General features: G+C 47.2%; 5 protein-coding genes across 6 annotated transcripts; 2 read left to right on the top strand and 3 right to left on the bottom strand.

Annotated features, from left to right (window-relative positions):
• Positions 1,748–6,878, top strand: LOC8069061 (barley B recombinant-like protein D). The gene is made up of 3 exons (XM_002437709.2): positions 1,748–2,016; positions 4,390–4,509; positions 5,608–6,878. The coding sequence occupies exons 2-3, from the start codon at positions 4,444–4,446 to the stop codon at positions 6,529–6,531; spliced, it is 990 nt and encodes a 329-aa protein (XP_002437754.1). The 5' UTR covers positions 1,748–2,016; positions 4,390–4,443; the 3' UTR covers positions 6,532–6,878.
• LOC8068384 (peptidyl-prolyl cis-trans isomerase CYP18-1) lies at positions 7,586–8,916 on the bottom strand. The gene is made up of 3 exons (XM_002436365.2): positions 8,530–8,916; positions 8,182–8,418; positions 7,586–8,070 (listed from the first exon to the last, which is right to left on the bottom strand). Exons 1-3 carry the CDS (start codon positions 8,530–8,532, stop codon positions 7,828–7,830), a joined length of 483 nt encoding a protein of 160 aa, XP_002436410.1. The 5' UTR covers positions 8,533–8,916; the 3' UTR covers positions 7,586–7,827.
• On the top strand, positions 8,916–12,260 carry LOC8069060. Its single transcript, XM_002437708.2, has 2 exons — positions 8,916–9,248; positions 9,351–12,260. The coding sequence occupies exon 2, from the start codon at positions 9,782–9,784 to the stop codon at positions 11,891–11,893; it is 2,112 nt and encodes a 703-aa protein (XP_002437753.1). The 5' UTR covers positions 8,916–9,248; positions 9,351–9,781; the 3' UTR covers positions 11,894–12,260.
• Positions 12,753–15,044, bottom strand: LOC8069059. 2 transcript variants are annotated; one of them, XM_021449385.1, is made up of 2 exons: positions 14,467–15,044; positions 12,753–14,325 (listed from the first exon to the last, which is right to left on the bottom strand). In XM_021449385.1, the coding sequence occupies exon 2, from the start codon at positions 14,309–14,311 to the stop codon at positions 13,160–13,162; it is 1,152 nt and encodes a 383-aa protein (XP_021305060.1). In that variant the 5' UTR covers positions 14,312–14,325; positions 14,467–15,044; the 3' UTR covers positions 12,753–13,159. The 2 variants fall into 2 exon arrangements, with proteins under 2 accessions (XP_021305060.1, XP_021305059.1); XM_021449384.1 differs by having other exon boundaries at positions 14,577–15,044.
• Positions 15,216–18,893, bottom strand: LOC8068383 (probable aminotransferase ACS12). Its single transcript, XM_002436363.2, has 4 exons — positions 18,301–18,893; positions 18,028–18,180; positions 16,799–16,959; positions 15,216–16,709 (listed from the first exon to the last, which is right to left on the bottom strand). The coding sequence occupies exons 1-4, from the start codon at positions 18,787–18,789 to the stop codon at positions 15,851–15,853; spliced, it is 1,662 nt and encodes a 553-aa protein (XP_002436408.1). The 5' UTR covers positions 18,790–18,893; the 3' UTR covers positions 15,216–15,850.

Here is a 24,028-nt window from a genome sequence, read left to right as displayed (position 1 = left end):
TTAGCAAACTACATTATTTTCTAACATATATTTAGTTGTCTATGCTAAAATACTAAAAATCATCCACTAACATATAGCGAAATTTTACCGGTAATTCCCGCAGCAAAGCGCGGGGCATTCTCGTAGAGATACTATATTTGTGTACCATTTTTTTTTGAACAAAATTGAACTAGGCCTTGTTTAGTTCACCGCAAAACAAAAAAATTTTCAAGATTCTTCGTCACATCTAATCTTGCGGCATATGCATGGAGCATGAAATATAGATGAAAACAAAAATTAATTATACAGCCTGTAAATCACGAGACGAATCTTTTAAGTTCTAGATACTCCGTGATTAGACAATGTTTGTCAAATAAAAACGAAAGTGCTACAGTATCAAAATCCAAATTATATTCAGTTGGAATTCATATGATAAAAATAATATGGACACAAGGAATGATGGGGATAAGAATGTTTCACTTAGTCTTTCTCTTCATTTTCACTACCCTGCTACACTTTATATACATCGAGGACATCACCTAGTAAGACTCATGCCTAAAAGCCTAATTATAGCCATCCATATATTATATATACCATATAGCTCCTCACTTCCTCCTAGTACCACACCTTACACACCAACACCATCAGTCATTAGCCACTAGTGAGCAAGCTGATGCCACTAGCCTTATCACGAATAACCCTATTTGTTCCTCACTTTATCTCAATACAACACGCCACACACTAGCTTTGGCAACCATTTACCCTCTCCATCGTCATGTTGTCTCCACTAGCCACCGCCTATCTTTCCCCGCACATTGTACACGAACCATTAGGTCCGCTACATTGAGGCGTCAAGTTGTTGTGCCAAGATGACATGAGCCCTCGAGCTCAATCCCTGCTCATGTCGTCTTGCACTAGACAAAGCTAGTCATCGATCATCACCGGAGTCCCGTGTCTAGTAGACACATTTGTAGTCCAATGTCTGATGAGCTTTTGCGACAGAGGCACCCATTTAGCAGATCACAAACATAAATCTAGATACAGTGAACTCTTACTATAATTTGTTCATAGAGCTATTCATATATAAAATTAGGTGTAATAATGCAATATTGTATGTCATGTATTTATAATCATATGTACAATGATATGTTCTACAGTAATAGATTACCGTTTTCCACAAGAAAGACACCGTACGGCTTTTAGGACACATTAGTGATGAAGCATAATGATCTACATACTCCTTAAAAAAATAACTAGAAGTATTAAACTGTACCCCCTCCGCTTCGGTATATAAGACGTAACCACCTATGGTTCAAAGATTAAGAACGTATTTAATTCTCTCTCACATAGTACTGCATTTATGTTTGTAAAAGAGCATGCCTTATATTATGGGACATAAAGAAAAAAAATAATTACGCCTTATATACGGGAGTATGTATTACATGACATCGATACAATGTTATTCACTATCTGGCTATAGTCAACAATATTACAACTTACAAAGATATAAAGATTATATCATAAATTGGTATATATATGGAGAAAAGAAGTGTTCTTTTTTTTTTTTCTCAACCATATCTCGTTGGATCCGCCGTGAGGCGCCACGCGAGCCGCAGCCGTGCAGAAAATGACGTCGCCCTTGGCCTGCGGCGCACCAGTGACTCAGTGAGACTGCCATCCCGTCCCCACGCGCTGACGCAGCATTTCCTCCGCTCCACACGGCCCGAAGTCCCACACTGCACTCCCCCGGCTGCTCCCGCAACCCCCACCGCCCACCAGCCAAAAAAAAAACCACTCACAGAGAGAACGAGAGAGAGAGGACAAGAGCGAGAGAGAGGCAGAGGCAGCCGCAAGGCAGGCCAGCAGCTATCCCGGAGCGTCGCCTCTCGTCGCCTCAGACCCAGGGCTGCTTCCCCCGCCGGTGCTCGCTCGCTCGACGGCGGCGGAGCGGCGGGGCCGGTAGGCCGGTCGCCTGCGCCCGCCCGTCCTTCGGAGTTCGGAAGCGTCTCCGCATGGGAGGACAACGCTTGTGACAGTGTGCGTAACCGCCCCCTCTCCTCCCCCCTTCCAATCCATGACTGATTGATTGATGATTGATTCGTTTACTAGCAGCGATTTCCCCACCAATTTCCTCCGCGTCGCGCGGGGGAGGGAGGCCGCATTGGATTAGCCGCGGCTCCGCTCCCGGGACTCGCTCCCACCGAACCCCCTCCCGCGGCGTTTGGGCCGATTGGGACGGGGGTGATCTAGGGTTTAGCGCTTCGTCTGATTCGTGTCTCTGCGGTTCCGCCCCGTTTCTGGTGCGGCTTCCTGCCCCGATTTGAGGAGGGAGGGGATGGGGTCAAGTGAGCCGCTCCTCCTCGTCTGTGTTGTGATGCCCCTCCCTGAGGTGTGAGTGTGACTGTGTGAGTGTGAGTGAGGTGCTTGTGGGGGTTTAGGATGGTGAAGTGGCAGCAGGACAGAAGTGCCGCTGGTACCGGCTGCTGCTGTTGGAGATGGTAGGATGGGGATTTGGTGCTTGAGTAGTGGGAGCTACGGCGGCGGCAGCTCCTGTGCGATGCTGGGTTTGTTGATCCCAAAAGTGTTTGGTTAGTGTAGTATTAGTATGAGCATTGACTGGTTTGAGGTTTGAATATCTGGTAGCGTTGTCAGTTCCCGCGCTGAACCGCCTGTCAAAGGTTCAACGTGGATGGAGATTGTGTGCCGCTGCTTTGTCCGGAGATATTGCGGTGCTTTAGGGCTGTGACGTTCAGATTCAGGGTCATGCCATTAATACTTCTGCAGACAGCCGTTGTTTGCAAGTTACTTGGCAGATTCTCTCCTAATAATGATTATGGACAGGCAAAAGATTTCGCTGCCTTTTGGGAAAGAAAACAATTTTATCGGTTTCGCTTTGTTGACGTGTACTTGCCTATTTGGTTAATCTGCACTGCATGCCATTAGTCTGAGTGTACGCTTGCTATACGTGGCCAGTGCATGCATGTATTGCATTTGGAACGTTACTCCAGTCCATAAAGCCGGTTGCTGTTGCGATAGGATTTGCAAAACGCTCCGACGCTTTTTGGTTACTCTTGTTTACTCAGCTATGTCGTGGACATGGTATGCGATCTACTTAGCCACTGGAATTCCTGGCGATCATTTGGAACAAAAACCCTTGTAGACATTGCACGCTGTTTTACTGTTGGGACCATTACATGCATTTATTCATGCTTGCTGTCACAAAGTGTATGCAACTGATGTTAGGTACTAGCATATTTTGCTGCTAAAGTTTCGTGACCATCCAGATTAACTTTGAGGTCATGTTTCAGCTAATAGAGCTTTTAATCCAGTACATATTAGTTCTAAACATATTGGGATAGTATAATATGAGCATTGGCTGATTAGATGCTTGATTGTCTGGTAGGATTGTCAGGCCTGTGTTGAACCATCTGTAGAAGATTCAAAGCAGATGGCGATTATTTGCTGTTGCTTCACCTGGAGAGTTTTCTGTGCTTTAGACTTGTGAAAGTGCAGGTCCAGTCATGCCTATAATACTTCCTCAGACAACCATTGTTCACAAGTTAATGGCTTTGTTAGCAAGCGTTTGGTTAACGTGCATGCCATTAGTCTGAGTGTACACTTGCCATATGTGGCCGGTGCATGGCCATTAGTTGAGTGTACACTTGCCATACGTGGCTGGTGCATGCATGGATTGCATTTGCGGTACTGTGTAAAACCAGTTGCTCTTGGGGTAGCTTGTAAGAAGCTTCATTGTCTTTTAGGGGAAGACAGTACATTTAATTCTCTTGTTCACTCAGCTTTGTTGAGGATATGGCGTGTGAGCCATCGGAATTCCTGGTGGCCATTTGGAACAAGCCCTTGTAGATATTGCACGTTATTTTACTGTTGTGGGGAGTACACGTTATATGCATTTGTTCATTCCTCCTGTCACAAAGAGTATACAACTGATGTTAGGGACTGGTATATTTTGCTGCAATTTTTTTTTGCGACAATCCAGATTGAGCTGATGTCAGTTAATAGAGTTCTCGATCTGGAGTCAATCCATAACTCTCTTCTAATGTTTTGTAGATATAACTCAATAATTAACGTGATATAAATGTTTTCTCACTCACCCATCGAACTATATCATACTATACCCCTGGTGGTAGGTGGGCCTGGATCCATACACGTGTAGTTTCATGTTTGTCCATATCCCTGCTTTGCCGTGGCCTTCTGTGCTCACAAATTTCCTTTTTTGAACTTGCTGCCATTGAGATAATGTGTTCTTTATTCCTTTGTGCATTTCATCTCTTCCCTGTTCCAGATTGGCAGATTGCTATGAAGCTATAAACTCGCAACAAGATAATCTAGCTAGGTTTTTGTTTGGCAAACTTGTTTTTGACTGTTGATTTTGTTCCTTACATTTTGCAGGTGATCCACTGATCCCATAGCTGCCCTATTTTCCGTCTGCAAGCAGATGCAATAATGGACAACCTTGGGCGAGAAAATGGCAGGCAAAGGCCTGACCAATATAAAGCGGTTCATACTCAGGTTTGTGTAATTCGTCATCTAGAATTCTTATGCAGCATTTCATATTTACACTTGCTACTTTGACATATGAAAGATAGACTAAACGTGGCCTAGGACATCTATTCAATTGTTATCACCACTATTTGGTGCATGGAACCTTGATTTTTAAGGATGTGTGTCCCAAACATTTCTATGAACATCCAAAAAGCTTAAATGCCTTTTCTTCACCAAAAGAATACGATTCCAGCTTTATTTGATAGCTTAAACTCTGATTATACTAAAGCGGAGAAAGATAAAGACTAGTCTACCAGTTTTCATCTTTACTGTTCTTTTTTTAAAAGAAAAGTCAAAGTATATACAAAAAAAAAAACGCTCTGCAGAAATATATAATTGAACTGCCCACAGGCTACAATTTCTACATGGGGAAGGCTGTTATGATGGTGCATCTTTATTGCTTTTATTGCTCTTTCTGTACAGCTAGTTATAGGCTCATAGTTCTTATGAGTATGAGGTTGCATCTGGGCCGATGTATCCAATCAGTTCTGCCATTTCTGTGTTGGATCATATCTGCTATATTGTTTGCAACTTACTATTAATGTGTCAAAAAGCATTTGCTGTTCCTCATTTTGGAATGAATTATTAGAGATGCAATCATGCAACTACCTGTACCTTTATATTGCTGGAGCCCGGAGGGAAGTCTGAACTTAAAATATTTGCATTTTCTCTCAGTCATCTAGATTAACTTGTCTAGTAGTAACTTCTTTCTGCCAGTCATGTACCATACTTCAGTGCCTTTGGCTTCTCTTGTTGGGAGTGCCTTTATCATGAACCGTGTTTATTGTATCAACAAGTACTTAACCTCGATAGTGTAAATTTTACATGATCTAAGTTTTGAAGTTATTCCGTGACAAGTAATATTACTGTTTTTGGCTGTTATAAAATATTTGGTTTGTTGTGCTATAAAACTTCATAGCAAGTGGTAGGGCTATATTTGCAGTGTGGAAATTTGTGTTAAATTTCAGCATAGATGACTATTGGTAACCTGCTAGCTATTTTTGTTTAATGCAAGCATATTTTTCCTAAAGACAATGGACTTATAATTTATTTTCTGTGTTTCAGTGGATGATGCCTCAAAGGCAGCTAAAAGACCATCATAGTATGAATCTCCTGGCACTGATGAATGAGAAGGACAGTGCCATCCGAGAGAGAGACCATGCTCTTGCTGAAAAGAAAGCTGCTATAGCTGAGCGAGATATGGCATTCGCCCAGCGGGATGCTGCAATGGCTGAGCGGAATGCTGCAATTGTGGAGAGGGACAATGCCCTTGCTGCACTTGAACTCGCCCGCACAAATGGGTTTAATATGAATAATGGGAATGGATTCCACCAAGGACCTCCTCTCAATGGAACAAAGAACGTCCATCACCATGACCAGCTATCACATGTCCAGACATCCCCACTGCAGCTGGCTGATTCTCCATATGACCATGTCAGGGAGATGCACATATCAGAAGCATACCCTATCGCAACAGCTCCCGGGACTATCGGGAAGGCTAAGAAGCCAAGGAAGAGTAATTCTCAAGCTTCTCCATTGAAGAGGCCATCAGGTGTACTCCGCAAAACCAAGAAAGCAACCGGTGATTGGAAGAATGGGGGGATGTCTGGTGTAGCAGGAGATTCAGCCCGTGCTGCTGTGATGAAGAACGAGTGGAAGGACCAAGACCTTGGCCTGAACCAGGTCGCGTTCGATGAGTCAACCATGCCTGCGCCCGCCTGCTCATGCACAGGGGAGCTCCATCAGTGCTACAAATGGGGCAATGGTGGGTGGCAGTCATCTTGCTGCACCACGAACATGTCCATGTACCCGCTCCCAGTGATGCCCAACAGGCGCCACGCTCGCATGGGGGGAAGGAAGATGAGCGGTGGTGCTTTCACAAAGCTGCTCAGCCGGCTGGCAGCAGAAGGTCATGATCTCTCGATTCCGGTGGACCTCAAGGATCACTGGGCCAAGCATGGCACAAACAGGTACATCACCATCAGGTAGCCCAGTATCCGCCATTCAAGCTGGAAGGGGGACAGATCACACAAACGTGAAACGTCACTTCTCCTGCATCCCCTAAAGCCACACTTTTGCCATGTTCTGTAGTGTCATTGGTTTGTGGTGGATGTAGGTAGAGTTTTGCGATCAGGAAATCACAGCGCGGTAGGTTCCCCCGTTCTTTTTGCTCGATTGGTAAACTGTGCTCGCGAGGCTGGAATGCCAACAATTGAAGTGTAATTGTAGCTGTACAGTTTGACATCTGGATTCGAGTGGTGGTAATTAGCTTCAGGATCGTCGTCGTCGTTAATCTGAAGCTGTCGTTCTGGACAGGCACATTTTTTTTGGTGTTTCTGCTGAATTATTTGCGGAACTGTGTAGCCTTTAGGATGCAACCTATGCAAGCGGTATCCAGAACCAGAACTCCAGCGGGAGCAATCAAGACCATCGCGAATCTGAAGTGTTCGCTCCAGGAGTCAGTATAGTCAGCGCAAGTCTGAAGTGATGAACACCCGTAGCTTCTTGCAATCACATATTAGGTCAGATATTAACATTCAGGTAGGTCAGACAAAGATAATGCTCTCTCCGTCCCCAAAGAAATGCTATTCTTGTTTTTTTTTCCCCACAAGCCAAACAAGTTTAACTCTTAACCAAATCTATAAAAAAACAATAACCAAATAAATTGCATCAGATTGATTATAAAATATAAATATATTTAGAGACGTAAATGTTAATACTATTTTTCATATACTTGGTTTGTACTTAACAAAATCTGACTTGTTTTAAACACATAATTACATTCTTTTTAAGATGGAGGGAGCACTAGAATCAGCTCCATTCAGACCTTCTTTGACAGGGCTTCTAGAGGGTCTTCAACTTTAGCTTCTCCATTCTTTTGTAAAGCCCTACCAAACACGCTGAGAGGGGCTTCAACTTGGCTCTACGAGAGAAGCCGCAGAAGGGAGAGAAGCCGTTGAGTGAAGCCACCTAAAACGTTGCTTCTCTGGCTTCTTAGGTGAAGTCGTTAGGGAAAAAAAAAACCCATCGCAAACAGGCCCAGTTAAGGTTTTGATGGTTCAGATTCAGAAGCAAAAAATCAGGCAAAACAAAGCTAGCCAATCCCCAAAAGGTTACATGTCACGGCATCAGTAAATTAGACAGCTACAAATTGATGTTTCACAAGGCAGTTACATGCCGTTGCATTTGCAGTGGAAATCAATGTTGACGACAACCAACCAGATTCAGGCAGGTCTAACCATGAACAGATCCTTCTGGATGAGGCAGCCAGGACAGGAGTTGAGTTCAGAGTGCGAGCGGGTTGGCGTGGATGGTGACGCGGTTGAGCCTGATCTCGGCGAGCGGCCTGTCCCCGGGTCCTGTCTGCGCTTTCTCCATGAGGTCCAGCACCTCGAAGCCATGGATGACCTTGGCGAAGACGGTGTAGTGGCCGTTGAGGTGCGGCTGCTTGGCGTAGGTGATGAAGAACTGGCTGCCGTTGGTGTTGGGCCCGCTGTTGGCCATCGACATGATCCCTCTCGCGTTGTGCTGCTCACCAAACCCAATTTCAGTACTCGTTCCGTAAAGCGAAGGTTCAGCTCGTTCGTCGTCAGAGGAGAAATCAATTCAATCGAGAAGCCAACCACCGAATCAACTAACCTTGAGCGACTCCCTGAACTCGTCGGCGAACTTGGTGCCCCAGATGGAGGTGCCGCCCTTGCCTGTGCCGGTGGGGTCGCCGCCCTGGATCATGAAGCCCTTGATGTTGCGGTGGAAGACGGTGCCGTCGTAGTAGCCGCTGGCGCAGAGCGCCAGGAAGTTCTCCGCCGTGCGGGGCACCTGGTCGCAGAACACCTCGCACTTGATGTCGCCCAGGTTCGTGTGCAGCGTCACCGACTGCCACAACCATCCATTCATCCATCCGTCCGTCCGTCCGTCAGTTCGTCGATTCAGTCAGTCAGCACGGGATAGAGATAGGATACAGATCGAGCGGGAGAGAAGTCTCACCATGGCGCCGGGCGGAGCGTGGGAGGAGGCGCGGAGAAGGCCGGTGAGGGGGAGGCGGCGGCGAGCCGGAGAGGAAGGCGACGACGGGTTGGTTCGTGCTGTGCTCGGCAAGGAGAAGGCGTAATCGAATCTGCTGGAGTCTGCTGGAAGGCGGCGCGGGCTGTGTTGGGCTCGTAGGTAATTGGGCCACACTATGGGCCGGGAAAGCCCTTTTCTGCCTCGCGGCTGGGTCAACGCTGGGTTCTCCTGTTTCGGTTCGTCGGTTCGACGACCTTGTGGCGGCCAGGCCACCGCGGCCGCTCCCCGCGCGCCGCTACAAGCGCCCTCTGTCGGCGCAAGCCGCAAGCCGCAAGCGCCGCGGCCCTGCCAGCAGCAGCCGCCTCGCGGCGAGGAGGCTCCTGCTTACGCCGCACAACGCCGTGGCGCCGAGCCAGTCAGGCAGCCAGCGTTGCGCGTGGGGTCGCCGCGGGGGGCGGCGCAACGCAAACGAAGCGAGATGGCGAGCGAGCAGGACGTGACTGTCCTTGGGCGCTGGATTCTCGACACTGGTGGAGGCCGACGCCGTCGTCAATGGTCACGGACTAGCCTTTGTTGCTGTTGCTCTGTGGAGGATCGAGGCACCGTAGCTGATGGCCGCAACTTGTTCGACAAAATGCTCACTGCCTGTTTGGCAAGTGGCATGGCATAAGCCAGAGGCGGCCATGGGCCTCTCACAAAAGGTATATGAAGTGTTGCATATTTGCAGGCAAACGATACACGATAGGGACTAGGCATCATTGCATCAACAAAAACGTAACATGATTTTTTCGCATGGCAAACAGGGAAACAGCATTGCCATGCCACGGCGGTTATGTTCCTCAAGGCAACATCATGGTATGCGGATGTTTCCACAGTTGCCAGGCTGGAGTAGTTGCGGAAAGTGGAATTGTAGTTCGGACACCCATGGCACCTTCAATTGCCGCCCACTGTTACATCAGCTGTGCTTGGTGCTCCCAGTGGTGGTCCACTGTGTGGCAAAAGGGCAGTCCAAAATCGGGTGGGCAGGGCAAAGAGCCAACATTTCTTTGGCCTCTTACCAAAGCAAAGAATTTGTGCTTTCCTTCAGCTTCAGCATGCACCTTCCAAATCGAGTGCCCATCAGATCTGCTTAGTGGCCCCTTGCACTGTACTATGTTGCCCCTTCTCCATCCATCTTATTCTCAAGCGTGGACTAACTAGTTTGGAGAAGCCATAGACAGACAAGGCACGAGTCATGGGGATCAAGAACACCACCACAACTCTTGTCCAGAGCTGGGGCAGCATTCAAGGCCGTCTGGTGCGAGTCGAGGTCCTCGTCCTCTTCAGCGCCTTCATCTGGATCCTTCTTGAGTTATTTGGCTCACGCCGACGACGATATAACCATGGCTTCTTCCGCTTCTTTGTGTGGGCGGTCTACACGCTCTTCTCCGTTCTGGCCCCCTACACCATTGGGCTGCTGCAGGATGGTCCCTTCCGTGATCAGACTTTCATCGTGTGGGGTGCCATCCTCCTCCTCATCCAAGTGAGTGCCGATTCTCTCTTGGTCTACAGCATCCATGACATTGAACACAGGAAGAGGGTGCTTGTACAGCACGTGTTACAGATCATTCTCGTGCTATGGCTGATTCTGAACTGCAAAGGTCAAAACAGAAGCTACGCTGCAACCATATGGATAATCTGGATTCAGAGCATTATTCTGGCATACAGGAATGCTGGGACTCTGAGCAACGCGAGCAAGAAAGGAGGTTTGCTGAAGCAATCTAAAGTGGTTGCTGACTACATGATGATTGAGCATGAGCAAATAGCTCAGGATGACGTCACTCCGAATACTGAAACCATGCAGGGGTATAGGTACATATTCTACGGCGAAGAAGAAGTAGCTTCCCTACTTCCCACCGCACCTGAATATGGAGTTGTATTAGAAGAGGTGACTGAAAAGTGCATCACCATAGATTCCATGTGGCAATGGATAGAGAGCCAGAGTGATTGCACAGTGGAAGTTGTGGAAACATTGAAGGATGTCGCACTTTCCTTCACATTGTTTAAATTGTTGAAGCGAAGATTGTGTGGATACCGGATTGGTGAAGCTGGCCTCACCAAGACATTACATTTCGTGCTTCATGGGCTCATCTCTGAAGAAGACAACTATGATCGTGCTTTTGGAGTTGTAGAGATGGAGTTGGCATTCCTATATGATTTCCTCTATACAAGGTTCGATTCGAAGACTATATGTTATAAGATCTGGACAATACTTTTAGTTGTAATAAATGTTACTGTTTGGAATTGTATCTCTGGAGCATTTAGCAGGCACTATCATCGTAGTAATTTGGAACAGAGAATTCATAAAACCGATGTTCCTCACTGGGTAACCATTGTCCTTCTTACCATTGTGCTACTGTTGTCCTGCATACATACCGGCTATGACAGTAGGTGGGACGTGGTGGACAATCTCCGGGAAAGAACTCGGATATGGAAGAGTCTTATTATTAAAGTAAAACGTGAATCAGGAAGATCCTGGCAGAGAGCGCTTGGACAGTACTCGCTCTTACTCAACTTTGACTACCACCCGTGGAATTTGATACCGCTGCTGTCATTGGGTTTGGTTGACGCAACAAGAGAAGGACAGAAAGATGGGGAAAAGATCAGGTTGAGAAAATCAGTCATGCAACGCGTGCTTTCTGGGTTCAAAGGGAGCAATGGACAGTTACAAGATGGCCAGTCAGCTCTAGACAGAAATCAGCTGGGGAGCCACTTATCATGGGCCTGCACCCTGCCTACACACATCCATAAGATTCTCGTATGGCACATTGGCACAACCATCGCCATGGATGATCACCAGGTTCCCTTAACTGGTGACGACGATGTACGTGTTGCCAAGACCCTATCGGACTACTGTGCCTACCTGGTGGCTTTTGTTCCGGACATGCTGCCTAGCCATGGCTATGACACCCAACGCATCTTTGACGCCGTGGTCATGGAAGCTCGGGGAAGCCTCACTGGGTGTGATACTGTGAGCAGCAGGTGTGAGAAGCTGATGATGATGGTCCTACCAAACAACAACAGCTGCAACATCCTGGAGCTGGGGGCCAGGCTTGGTAGAGAGCTCAGAGGCGTGGTTCCAGAGGCACGGAGATGGAAGGTGCTGGCTGATTTCTGGGCCGACTTCATACTCTTCCTCGCGCCGTCAAGCAATGTTGACATCCACACCGAAATGCTTGCCGCCGGCGGGGAGTTCATGACCCACCTCTGGGCACTGCTCACACATGCTGGCATTCTAGAGCGCCCCTCTAACGCTGGCGGTGTGGGAGGTAATCATGGTAACCCTGCACATGATTCTCCTGTTTGAGTAATCACAGCATTCTGGTCTGAAGGGTATTGCTTCGGCTTCTGCTGCCTGCTGGAGTAACTGATCTATTGTGAATGTTTGTTCGTCAGATTTGAAGTTCATTTGGGTACAGGGTGAATCTTGTTTTCACATGTCCTAGTGTAACATAGCAGTGTGCCTTTTTCCTCTGCTGCTTTTTTCCTTCTTCTTCTTTTCTTTCTTTCTTTTGTTGTGGAAAGCAGTGTGCTATTTGTGTAAGAATAAAGCAATTGATGCTGTTTGATGCACTTTTATGTGGTTTTTCAGCCGAAGGTGCATTCTCCAGTTCGCTGTCATGAATTGTTGTTACCGATAAAATTGGCTGGACAAGAGTTTGTAGTGGTTTACAGCAGTTGAGTTGCACAAGTACCTTGTTTTACTACAACTGTTGCACTAATACCGGATTACCCGAGTTTTGGTGGACATTTGGAGGCCTGATGAGGATGCAGTCCTCATTACCAAGAGTTGAATTTCTGTCACCACATCTGCTAGCAGTAGGTTAAGAATCAGGTATTTGCCTATATGCGTATGTTCTGAGCAGTGTTGCTCTTTTAAATCAAGCAGCTGGAGAAGGATTTGGGGACTGTGGAGATTAGATCGTAGCGGCAATACTAACGCATCCGGGGATCCCTTGAAGTCTTAAAAAAATGTGTCGATAGATAGTCAATACACATCAGATTTCAAGGTCAAATGTCTGTCAGAAGACATATGCTAATGTTGACATTATGAGCCTCCAACAAAGAGGGGTAATTAGTAATTACACAATTATAACATGTTCATGTCCCTTGTAAACAAACATGTGATGAGAGCACCAATCCTCCCCTTTCAGAAACACCATCCATCTCAACAGAAACATCCCATTTCAAGTCTGCAAATGCCACGCGATGCATATAACAAATGGTTTAGCCTTAGTTCCCAGAATAAAGGACCATGGGCTTAAGATAAAACAGCATTGCAGGCAACCCATAGTATTACTCCATGACAAAAGATCGACGATAGATAACACAACATTCAGAGATTAAACAGCACCATTGCGACTTCCCAATCTAAATGCTTAACAGAATAGGTTACTAGCACCTAACAGAATGCTACCACAAGGTTCCCATCACAAGTCCACAAAGCTAAGCACAACATAATCATCCAAAAGTAAGTCAGCATTGGGGATGCCAGAAGGCCACGGTACTACGTCCAGAGAAACACATGGAGCGTTTAACATCTTTGATTGTAACAACGGTCCAACCAACAGCATCAGTTTGCAGGGAAGATCCATGCAGCACCTGCATTTCCAAGGTAGCCCTTCCATGAGATCATTGGCAGAGGCGAGAAAGGCTTGGGGTTTGCCACGCTGCAGGTGCCAGAACTCAAGCTTCTGCTACGCCACTCACTCCAAAGGTGAAAGTCCTTGTAGTCATCCAAGAACCACACACGATTGCCCTGTGAGTCACTTTGAGGCATGCAAATAGCCCGGGAGCATGGCCCTAGAAACAATGCCTGATTGTCAGCGAGGGTCGTCACCTTGGACCACCGTGATCGCGCAAAGTCTGCCTCAAATATCGAAAGGTAAGGCTCACACTGTCCAGCAAAAGTGTGTATCTGTCCGTCGTCATGAGCATGCATATGGAAAATCCTCCTACACACCAGCAGCAATGAGCCACACGACTCAACCAGGTAGAGCATTCTCAACAGGGTCCGCTGATCATCAAAGTGACCAACATCGATGACCCGTCCAATCCGAGAAACCCATGGATCACCAGTATTGCCATCCACGCTGATGTCCAGAGCCAAGAGGTCCTCATGATAGTCAACAACGTAGAGCTTCCCTTGGTAGAAAGCCATGTCAGTAATCCACAAAGACAGGTCCCTTGCAACTGACCACATGGAGCCTCCTGGCCGGCACACTGCAATCCGATTGGATTCCTTACCTTGGAACAGTGCAGCAATGAGGTTGGGCGAGCACACCATTAGTTTGATCACTTGGGAGTATCTGACGTCCATGAACAGCTTCTCTGATCGTACGTCGGTGTCAACAAAGCTAGATGGTGGAGGAAGGGTCATGGTGGCACCAGAGAAGGGATCCAACAAGAGCAAGTCGTCAAGGCGCCGGTACACCAGCCAGTTACCGCAAGCTGTGTAGAAGCCGTTTCTGCAGCCAGATAAGTGGCCGTTTTTGTAGCCAGCAAAGTGGAGCGGCTCACCCCGGGGCATGCTGTACAAGATGTCCCCGTCCTTGAGCGCGAGCAGCGGCAGTGGAGGGGGCAGCCGGACCTGCCGCGCGGCGGAGCGCCACTGGGGGCACACAGCTGCGAAGCGGACGCGGTCGACGTGGGCGGGAAGGCGCTTGAGAACGAGGCCCGCGAGCTCCAGCGGGATGTTCGACCACGGATCCGGTGTCCTCGCCATAGGCCCAGCCGGTCCTGGAAACAAAGAAGCAGAAGAGCAGTGTCAGTGAGGCTGCGTCATTACACCCCTCCCCGGCTCCCCGGAAACAGGGAACCGCCGTGAAGGGAATGGTGCCCAGCGTGCGCGAGAACCCAGAGAGGCAATGCGTCGAACACCTCGGGCGCGCGCCACGGCAAGGGTGATGGGGAGCTAACCGCAAGCCCGCAACGAGGAAGCTAAGCTGCAGGTGGACGACGGGAGACCGAAGAGGGCAAGAGGAGAGTACCAGAAACTGACGGGAGCGTAGAAGCTGTGGGTTCCAGTGATCCGCCGGCGTGCTTCTGCTGCTGTTCCGGCCGCTGCGGCAGGGAAGGGTCGGGACTCGGGAGAGAAGCGAATGGGCCGAGGCAGACTTGGCGATGGTTTGGGCCTTTGGCTTACAAAACATATGGCTGCCTGGGTTCACTGTGTTACGTATGGGCTGAGCCCAATAAGAAACGAGGCCGTTACCCTTTTTTTTTTCCCTCTCCGCATGAAAAGGAACTATTTTGTGCCATGTGTTGAAGGAACCAATCAAGTTCTAGTAATCTCATCGCATGGATTTCTTAGGTGACAAAGACAAGATTAGTGATATGGTTTAGAGTGTGTTTGGTTGAGCTGTGTCATTTGAAAAAAGTACCTGTTAGCTGTGAGCTATGGAAAACTTGTTGTGTCAATGGCCTTCTGAAGAAGCTTCTACCTAGTTATGCTTCACATTAGGTAGGCCCTGTATTTGTTTTGTTAATGTCTCATTTCTTCATCTCAGATAGACATTTCTTTTATTTCCTCCCCAGTTACTATGCAAAAAATCATTTCGACAAAATGACATTAGGATGCCAGGGACATTTTTGTCAACATGCAAGCAAACTACAGGGAAATGATGCAATTTCCCAAACATTATGACTGCATGTTCACTCCACAACCACAGAAGAAGTCTCCCCCACAGAATTCTCCTCATTGACAGACTTGTTCTGTTCAAATGAACCCCCCAAAAAAATAAATTACTTCCAGTGACAACGTATGAACAGCGTTCAAAACCCTGGCACATGCAGGAACCATTGCTTTACAAAACCTGAACCTGAACACTAGCTTATGTAACCAAAGAACCAAAAAAAAAAGAACAACAAAAAGGAAAAGGAGATGGTCATCTGGATCAAAAGATCAGCTCAGCACGCCTCATCACCAGATGGGCAATTCGTCTTCTGAGTCACCAACAGTGCTACAAAGGAAGCAAGTGAGACCAACAGGATATAACCATCCAGAGTGCTGCGGCATCATGGCTCATAAGAAACAGCAGACAGCTGACCAACATGAACAAGTTTCCCAAATCCCATTCATCGTTCCACCAGCCCAGGGGCTTCCAGCAATAGTTGCGCAGCTGTAGCGAGAAGCTTCTGAATATCTATGAACTAAAATAAATGGATTTCCAACCTTTGAGTGCCCTTGCAATCCATTGTGGAGCACCTGCCGAGATATGGTTATTTCTATAACGCAGGGGTTCGGAATAACTACTCTAGTGTTTCAACGGTTTGATTTGTGGCTGTCTGTGACCCTCCTCAGCCTTTCCACCAAGACAGGAATGTCCTCCTCACTCAATGCTGTGAAACAACACCTGAACCATCCAGGCTCAATGCAATGGCAAGAAGAACCTGGGGTGACATTGACCTTTGCTTCCTCCAACAGTCTGTCCCAGAGCTTGCGCTCTCCTTTCTCACTGTAAGATCGGATGTACCTGCTCATGTCTGCCCAGCAATAGAACCCGCCGCTGCTCTTGAAGCATTCGATCCCAACTTGTTTCAAAGCATCAGCAAACAGAAGGTACATTTTCCGGAGCCTCTCTTTGTTAACCTTTATGTATTCTGAAATGAACTTTTCATCTGAAAGCATGGAAATAAGCAAACGTTGTGTTGGACTCGAGACAGATGAAAATCGAGCAATCTTAGCAGCAGCTGATACAATGTGTTCATTGTAGGAATATATCACTCCAACTCGAAACCCAGCAAGAGATAGGTCTTTTGAGAGGCCATATATGATATGAACCCTGCCTTTATCAAAGTCCTCTACTTCATCCACCACGTCTGCCACGCTGACAAACTTGTCACTTCCATATGTTGAACCAGCAAATATTTCATCAGAAATTAAGTGTATGTTCTTGTCTGCAGCAAACACTAGAAGATCATGCAGTGTTTCCCTTGGCACAATGCCTCCTGTTGGGTTCGAAGGGTTAGATATGAGAACCCCACGAACTCTAACTCCTCGTTTTTTTGCCTGTTTGTAAGCTATTTCAAGAGCAGTGATACTGATGTTAAAGTTATCAGTGCTGCGACAAGGAACAGGTATCAACTCAACACCAGTTCGCCATTTTATGTCCCTATCCCAACTGCAGAAACAAAATGATGAAGTCAGTTCATCACATTAAAATCAAAATTCATGCATAGAATGTATCAACAGAGCAAGAGACAAAATTACCCCGGGTAGTAAGGTGATGGCACAAGAAATGCATTTCCTGGATCAGCAATACAGAAACTCAGTATTTCCATTGCAGGAGTTGCCCCAGATGTAATCACCATTTGAGATGGATCAAAGGATACTGATCCATGCATGATTTGCCGCATGAATTCAGCAAGAGCCTGGAAAAGAAATTGAGTTCATATTTGGAAATTACCACACCATAAGACAATGCAAATTGCCATTCATGGAAGTTGAGCACTAAACCGCACATGTACTGGTTCCAGTTTTCCATGAAGCGTTCACAGAACAGGTCAATTAGTTCCCTGAAGGATCCAACTGGAATTAAGTTCACTAGATAACAATGATCAAAATATGGAAAATAAACTACAAGGAAAATATAAATGGTTCCAATACAGTAAGCGGAATCATATTGACCAGCCTCAGTTGGGAAGTAGGTGTTTAGCAGCATAGCACTCAACATTAGACAATTTCATATGAAGCAGAATAATACAATGTAAAATCTCATGTCAAAATCAAAAATATTAAAAGCAGTGGAAGCCACAGAACATGCAACTAGGACGCTTCAAATATTCGCAGCTATAGGAACTAGCTCATCAAAACAAAAAGGTCTACTAAAGCCTAAAGGAGATTCAAGATTTGACAACTGGTGCAATTCCAGCCACCGTGGATCCATATGCCTAGAATGGTGACTCTTTGTCGTATCTGCTTCTGATAACACATATATGGCTAGGAAAAATCAGAAGGAAGAAGAAACAAACAAAATTACACGATATTATGAGAGTTGAGTACAATAATACCCCACCTCGGGTTTAGATGCTGACTTCAGTTGTTTGATTTTTCAGCAATTCAATTATTAGCCGATACTGTTATCTGATGGAGGTATCTGTGCCTAGGATAATCTGTAAAATGAAAACAGTAACCTAAAAAGTGCCAATACTACATACACAGCTTGCAAAAGAGGAAAGAAACAATCCATCGTGCTACTCCACAGGATGAATCAAGCAGTATAGCACCGTAAGTTGCGAAGAAGATCGCCATTTTTTTCATGGTCGATGGAACCGAGGCGCCGGCAGCACAGCAATATTTTATCACACAACACACATGGAACGTTTGAATGTTGCAGATAAATAAATCACAGAATAGGGGATGGATGCTTTATGGGCGGAGGAACACACACACACACAAAAAAAAGGAAAGATGAATCAGAGCGGAATCCGTTAGCCTACCATCTTCAAGGCAAGTATCCCGTCGTAGGGCTGGTAGGTTGCGAGCCCCCTGATTGTGAGGTCCCTGACCTCCTCCCCGGCTCCCGCGAGGCCGTCCAGCATCGCCGCCCCCGCGTGCTCCTCCATCCACCGCCCCACCAAATCCAACGACAGCTGCACGCGCGCGCGCGCGCGGGGTCAGGTCATCCATGCATCATCCATCAGTACCTATGTACAGATTCTCCGAAGGAAGGAAGGAAGCGGATATAATAGATAACATGAGACGATCCGTACGTGGTTCTCGGCGAGGCCGAGGTTGATGACACCGCCGGGGTTGGACGCGGGGTGGTAAGGGTCATCGGCGCAGCGCCGGAGGCCGGCGTAGTAGAGCGAATCCTCGTCTCCGGCCCGCACGACGGCGCCGCGCGCGGAGAGCGACGGCGCGCCGCGCGGTGTGAGGAGGCCCCGTGAGTGGGAGCGGTGGATCGGGGAGGCGTTGGAGGTGCCGGAGGTCGGCGCGGGCGGGGAGCCCGGCGCGGGGGCGGGGCGGTTGCGCTTGATGTAGAGCTGGAAGAAGTAGAAGAGCGCGCAGGGGATGAGGGAGCCGAGCACCAGGCCGCCCCGGCCCTGCACCACACCCTGCAGCGGCACCACGATGCGCATCCCGCCGTCGGCGCGCGGCCGCCGGTCGCGTGACGGCGACGTCGGCGCTGGCTTCCTCCTCCTCGTCGTCGTCGTCGCCCGGGATGTCGCGGAGCCGTCTTCGTCGCCGTCGTCCCTCATGGGCGCGGCGGCGTCGTGGTCAGCCTCAGGGGAGCGCGCCGGCGCCGGGGCGGCTGCATAGGCGGGGCGGTGTGGTGGGGAGGGAGGCGGGGATTGGGTTGGCGCGGGCGGGCGGGCGGGGGATTTGGGGGTTTGGGGTCCAACTGGCGCTGGGCTGGGTGGTGGTGGTGGTGGTGGCCGTCTGGCTCTGCCGAGGACGGACGGACGGAGGCAACGGGGAGAAGGAGTTGGGGGACACGCCGGGTTTGGCGTCTTGCTTGCCGCTTCTGGCGGCCCGCGGCCGTGTGGTAGTGGTGGCCTGGTGGGGTGAAATGGGAAGGGAGCCCCAGTCCCGTCTCCCCGTGACCGTGATCCCGTCCCGTTGATTTGGGCCTTGTCTAGTTCAAAAAAATTGAGGAAAATCGACGTTGTAGCACTTTCCTTTATATTTGATAGATAAATATTATCTTAATCATAGACTAACTAGGTTCAAAAGATTCGTCTCGTCAATTTCGACCAAACTGTGTTATCAGTTTTTGTTTTCATATATATTTAATACTTCATTCATATGTCTACAGATTTGATGTGATAGAGAAAATATGAAAAATTTTGCATAATTTTTTGGGAACTAAACAAAGCCCGGCGAAGCGCGAAACGGAAGGAAGCAGCGGCTCCGATCTCCGACCATCCTGGCCATAGAAGGAGACCTAGCATCAAAATTCACGCTGGGTAAGAAACAAGAAACAAGTCGCCGCCACCGCCGCTCCGCCACGGCGAGGTAGGGTCTTGTTGGAACTCTACAGCCGCGTTCAATAGTGTGTCACTGCCACACGGCGGCTGTAGAGCTTCAACACGACCTTACCTCGCTTGTGGCAATTACTTACTTCTTCTACTCATGCTGCCTATGGCTATAGGCGTCCTTGACCTAACCCCCCACCCGATTGCCTCCAGATCCGGTGGTGTCACCGCCACCTCCGCCTCACCGTCGTCTCTCCTGTCCCTACACCTAGGCCCTACCTGCCTCTTATGAGACCCTTTCTAAGCCCGCCAGAGATGGAGAAGAAGACACCTCTGTGACACGGGAGATGCAGGTGGTGCTAGCTCTGGCGGCGCAAGCGGTACACCTACGGGCTAGCTGCGAGTGGCGGCGTGCGAGTGCGAGGGATGGGAGAGGAGGCGATTATATGTGAAAAGGAAGTGGGGCCCACGAAGCTATCAACGGCCAGGATAGCTCGTGCGGATGCGGCGCCGCTTTCCTCCAACGGCTTAGGTAGGGAGGCCATTGTCTGTTTCCTTCTACGGTAGCCGATCGTTCCCAGCATCCTCTCCATTGATGTGGCAGGCTAGCAGTTAGCTAATTTAGATTCCAATTCAAACATCTATTGTAATGGTAATGATAATGACAATCTATATAATTTAGATTCAAATAATGTACAAGTAATTTAAACAGAAATGCGTTAACTATTATCTCACTTGTTGGACCAATTCCATATAATGGATTACAAAAGACTGACTGCTCAGTTGTACTCCTTCAATAGTGGCTTACCACTGTTGCTATTAGTTTTCTATTAGTATTGCTAATAAGTGTATTTGCCTTACACTAGCGAGAACACCAAAATTTATCCTCACACAATCACACTTATCTATACCTATACATCAATAGCGACTAAAAGTGAAAGGCCCCTATTTTAAATAAAAACATCCATGCGCCCATATATGACTAGGTCAAAACAACATTAGCCAATATGTTTTCAAAATGTTACTCATTCAACTAATGATTAGCTAGCTAAATTAGCAACCGACAAATATATTATCTACCTACGAGCAGAGTTCTTAAGGCGTCGCTAGGCGTCCAGGCGACCTCCCAGCGCCTTGCAAAATGGTCGCCTAGGCGTCTAAGGCGGGCGCCTAGGCGTCCAGGCGGTGGCACATTGTCATGCCTCGCCTTTACGCCTTAAGAACTATAGTTACGAGTACCATTAGGTGTAAGCAGGGGCGGATCTAAAGGGGGCTTGGGTGGGCTGCAGCCCCCTTTATAAGCATAATTTTCTACTTTAACCACTGTTACTTAGCCTCAAAATCATCACTAATCTCTAACTTTAGCACTAAATCTTCATTGTTTGGCCCCTCCTTTGTTCTTATCATAGATCTGCCCCTAGGTGCAAGTGTGTCTAAACAGACTCTTACACTCGTGCATTGTCTCGTGGTCATTTTTCATGAGAAATTATCACGGTGAATTCAGAGCCTTGTGCCCTGAATGAAATCCTAAAACATGAAGAACTTGAATTCTCACTTGATTTAAGACCGTTCAATTCAATTATAGGAGCTGTTGACAAAAAGGAAAAAGGAAATAAAGAAAAGTCATCTTCAAACGTCTCTACAATGGTGTTTTTTTTTTGTGTGGTTATTATTACGGCGGGCTCGATATTCTCTAGGAAGCGAAGTACTCCTAGTTAGGCCTTGTTTACTTTCAAAATTTTTTGCAAAATAGAAATAGTAGCACTTTCGTTTGTATTTGATAAATATTATCTAATTATGGACTAACTAGGCTCAAAAGATTCGTCTCGTCAATTCCGACCAAACTGTGTAATTAGTTTTTATTTTTATCTATATTTAATACTCCATGCATACGTCTAAAGATTCGATGTGACGGGAAATCTGAAAAATTTTGTAAAATTTTTGGAACTAAACAATACGCTCGGATTCAGGAAGAAGCCAAGTACTCCAAGTTACGGCAGTGCTTCTCAAGTTGTTTTAACGAGGAAAGCCGAGTGGCGCCGTGCTGCTGCCTTGCCTCGGCCGCCAACGGCAAGTGAGGTTGCCGTTTAACGTGCCGTCCGGTGGTGCACTGTGTGTGACACTGACACGCCACGCGACAGCGAGCTGGCGGCCAAAAATGACATCCAACTGACGAAAACTCTCGGCACCATCGGAACGGACGAACAAGGTACAACAAGGAATCTCCCCTGCCCCTGCTCCTGCGGGCTGCGGCCGAGGACTCCAGACGCGCAGCCCAGCCCAGCCCAGCTGCCACTCTTGTTCGCATCCGCCGCCGCGCAGCGCGCGCGTGAGTGAGTACTCCCGCTCAGCGTGAGCGAGCGCCGAGCGAGGTAGCCCCAGGCGGCCAGGCCCCCCCGGACGAAGCCGAACTCTGTTGCGGAAAAACGACGGGGGACGCGTTGGCCGTTCCTGACCGCCGAGACCGAGAGCCGTGGCGGGCTCGGCAAGCAAAACGGCGGATCGGAGGCTGCCGCCTCTGGCACTGGGATGCGCTCCCACCGTTTTCTCGGTAGGCTACAACACTGGCTCGGATTTCGGTACTGTAGTATTTCCGTTTGTTTGTGACAAATATTATTCAATTATGGACTAACTAAGATCAAAAGATTCGTCTCGCGATTTCCAGCTAAACTGTGTAATTAATTTTTTGCTTTTATCTATATTTAATGCTTCATGCATGTGCCCTAAGATTCGATGTGACGGAAAATCTTGAAAACATTTTGCTTTTTTGGGTGAACTAAACAAGGCCCAGTGATCTGTGTGGCGTCGCACGGTCACAGGTGGAACAAGCAATCCGTGGACGACTGGTGAGGGCGCAAAAGATCTACTCCGACCAAAATAGTAGGCGACCACAATTTGTCATGTCAAACGACTAGATTAATTACATAGCGTATTTTCATAATAATTTCATCTAAAACGCTGTGTTTACTTTTCGAAATACACAAACAGGGAAAACCTCCTTTTCTAAAAAAATCATTTACAAATGTAAATATACTATCTCTATTCCAAACTATAAATCATTTAAATAATATTAGAGAATCAAAATATTTCAAGTTTAACAAAAATATAGGGTTCATTTGGTTCTCCGCCATGGCTAGCCACACCATGCGCTAGAGTCTCTGGCGGCATCAAACTTTTTGTGACGAGCAAAAGACATACCACATTTGTGGCTAGAAATAATGCTAGATCCTATATAAAAGTTTATGATGTGAGAAAGTTGAATAATCAACCAAATACTAGGCTTTGCAATATGTGACTAGCCGTGGCGGCCAACCAAACACATCATCATAATAGTAGGACAACATTGCTGGCTCCTCCTCCTCCTCTGTACTAGGAAAAAAATGCTGAAATACAAGGGGATGTTTGGCACGGCTGAGGGGCTCCTCTAGAGGAGTTAAAAGCCGTTTTGGACAAACCATAATTTGTGGTTTTGCTAAAACACCACCAGAGCCTCTATTTTTTACTTAAAAAATAGTTTATCCAGAAAAACATTTGCCAATACTCTTTAAAAAAGCTAGAACAGAAGCCAGAGAGAAACTCTGCCAAACAAGCCCTAGTGGTCTCAATGAAAATAGTCGGTTGGTAACTATTTGATGCCACGTCACAGAGTGGATCCCACATGTTGTTTGTTAATCCAGAATACTTTCTGTCACCTCCGTGGTATGCGAAGAAGCAGAGCTTCGTTCTCTGTGCGATCGTTTCGTGTTTCCTCTCACATCCACATCAGCAGCCACCATGCGACGTCACTTGATACATGTGGTCGTATCGTGGCTGAAACATTGCTGGGACGTCCTAATGCCTTGTTTAGGCCTTGTTTAGTTCCTAAAAACTACAAAATTTTTTCAAGATTCCCATCACATCGAATCTTAGGACACATGTATGAAGCATTAAATATGAATAAAAATAAAAACTAATTACATAGTTTATCTGTAAATCGCGAGAAGAATCTTTTGACCTTAGTTAGTTTATGATTGGAGAATATTTGCCACAAACAAACGAAAGTGCTACAGTAACTGAAGCAAAAAAAAATTGCAAACTGAACAAGGCCTTAGTTTGCAAAATTTTAGTTTTTGCTATTGTAGCACTTTCGTTTTTATTTGACAAACATTGTCTAATCACGGAGTAACTAGGCTCAAAAGATTTATCTCACAAATTTCAGATAAACTGTATAATTAGTTTTTATTTTTATCTTTATTTAATGCTTCATGCATGCGACCAAAAATTCGATATGATAGGAAATCTTGAAAATTTTTGCGAACTAAACAAACCTAAGCGAAATACAACACGTCGCACCTTGCTAGCGCCTACAAGGACGGAGTAGCACGGAAGGAATCCGAACCACCAATCGGGGGAAAAAAAAAACGAGACAAATATCTCTGCCCGTTTCCGTTGATTCTGATTCCTCGAGGAATCTGGGTCACACGATCGGATTGCGCCCTTGTCTGGGCCCTGTCTCGTCCACACACGCGACGCCGACGGCTGC

Source organism: Sorghum bicolor, chromosome 10, assembly GCF_000003195.3.
Source record: "Sorghum bicolor cultivar BTx623 chromosome 10, Sorghum_bicolor_NCBIv3, whole genome shotgun sequence".
Classification (NCBI taxonomy): Eukaryota; Viridiplantae; Streptophyta; class Magnoliopsida; order Poales; family Poaceae; genus Sorghum; species Sorghum bicolor.
This window is presented reverse-complemented; position numbering and strand designations above follow the sequence as displayed.

What these genes read in the sequence shown, in the direction of transcription:
- LOC8069059 (XM_021449385.1), bottom strand. Translation starts at nt 14,311, where the DNA reads ATGGCGAGGACACCGGATCCGTGGTCGAACATCCCGCTGGAGCTCGCG.
- LOC8068383 (XM_002436363.2), bottom strand. Translation starts at nt 18,789, where the DNA reads ATGAGGGACGACGGCGACGAAGACGGCTCCGCGACATCCCGGGCGACG. An exon ending in TCGGCCTCGCCGAGAACCAC is followed by an intron (nt 18,181 to 18,300) that starts GTACGGATCGTC and finishes GCGCGCGTGCAG; the next exon opens with CTGTCGTTGGATTTGGTGGG. An exon ending in GGATACTTGCCTTGAAGATG is followed by an intron (nt 16,960 to 18,027) that starts GTAGGCTAACGG and finishes TTTCTTTTCCAG; the next exon opens with GCTCTTGCTGAATTCATGCG.
- LOC8069060 (XM_002437708.2), top strand. Translation starts at nt 9,782, where the DNA reads ATGGGGATCAAGAACACCACCACAACTCTTGTCCAGAGCTGGGGCAGC.
- LOC8068384 (XM_002436365.2), bottom strand. An exon ending in AGTTCAGGGAGTCGCTCAAG is followed by an intron (nt 8,071 to 8,181) that starts GTTAGTTGATTC and finishes TTTGGTGAGCAG; the next exon opens with CACAACGCGAGAGGGATCAT.
- LOC8069061 (XM_002437709.2), top strand. Translation starts at nt 4,444, where the DNA reads ATGGACAACCTTGGGCGAGAAAATGGCAGGCAAAGGCCTGACCAATAT. An exon ending in ATAAAGCGGTTCATACTCAG is followed by an intron (nt 4,510 to 5,607) that starts GTTTGTGTAATT and finishes TCTGTGTTTCAG; the next exon opens with TGGATGATGCCTCAAAGGCA.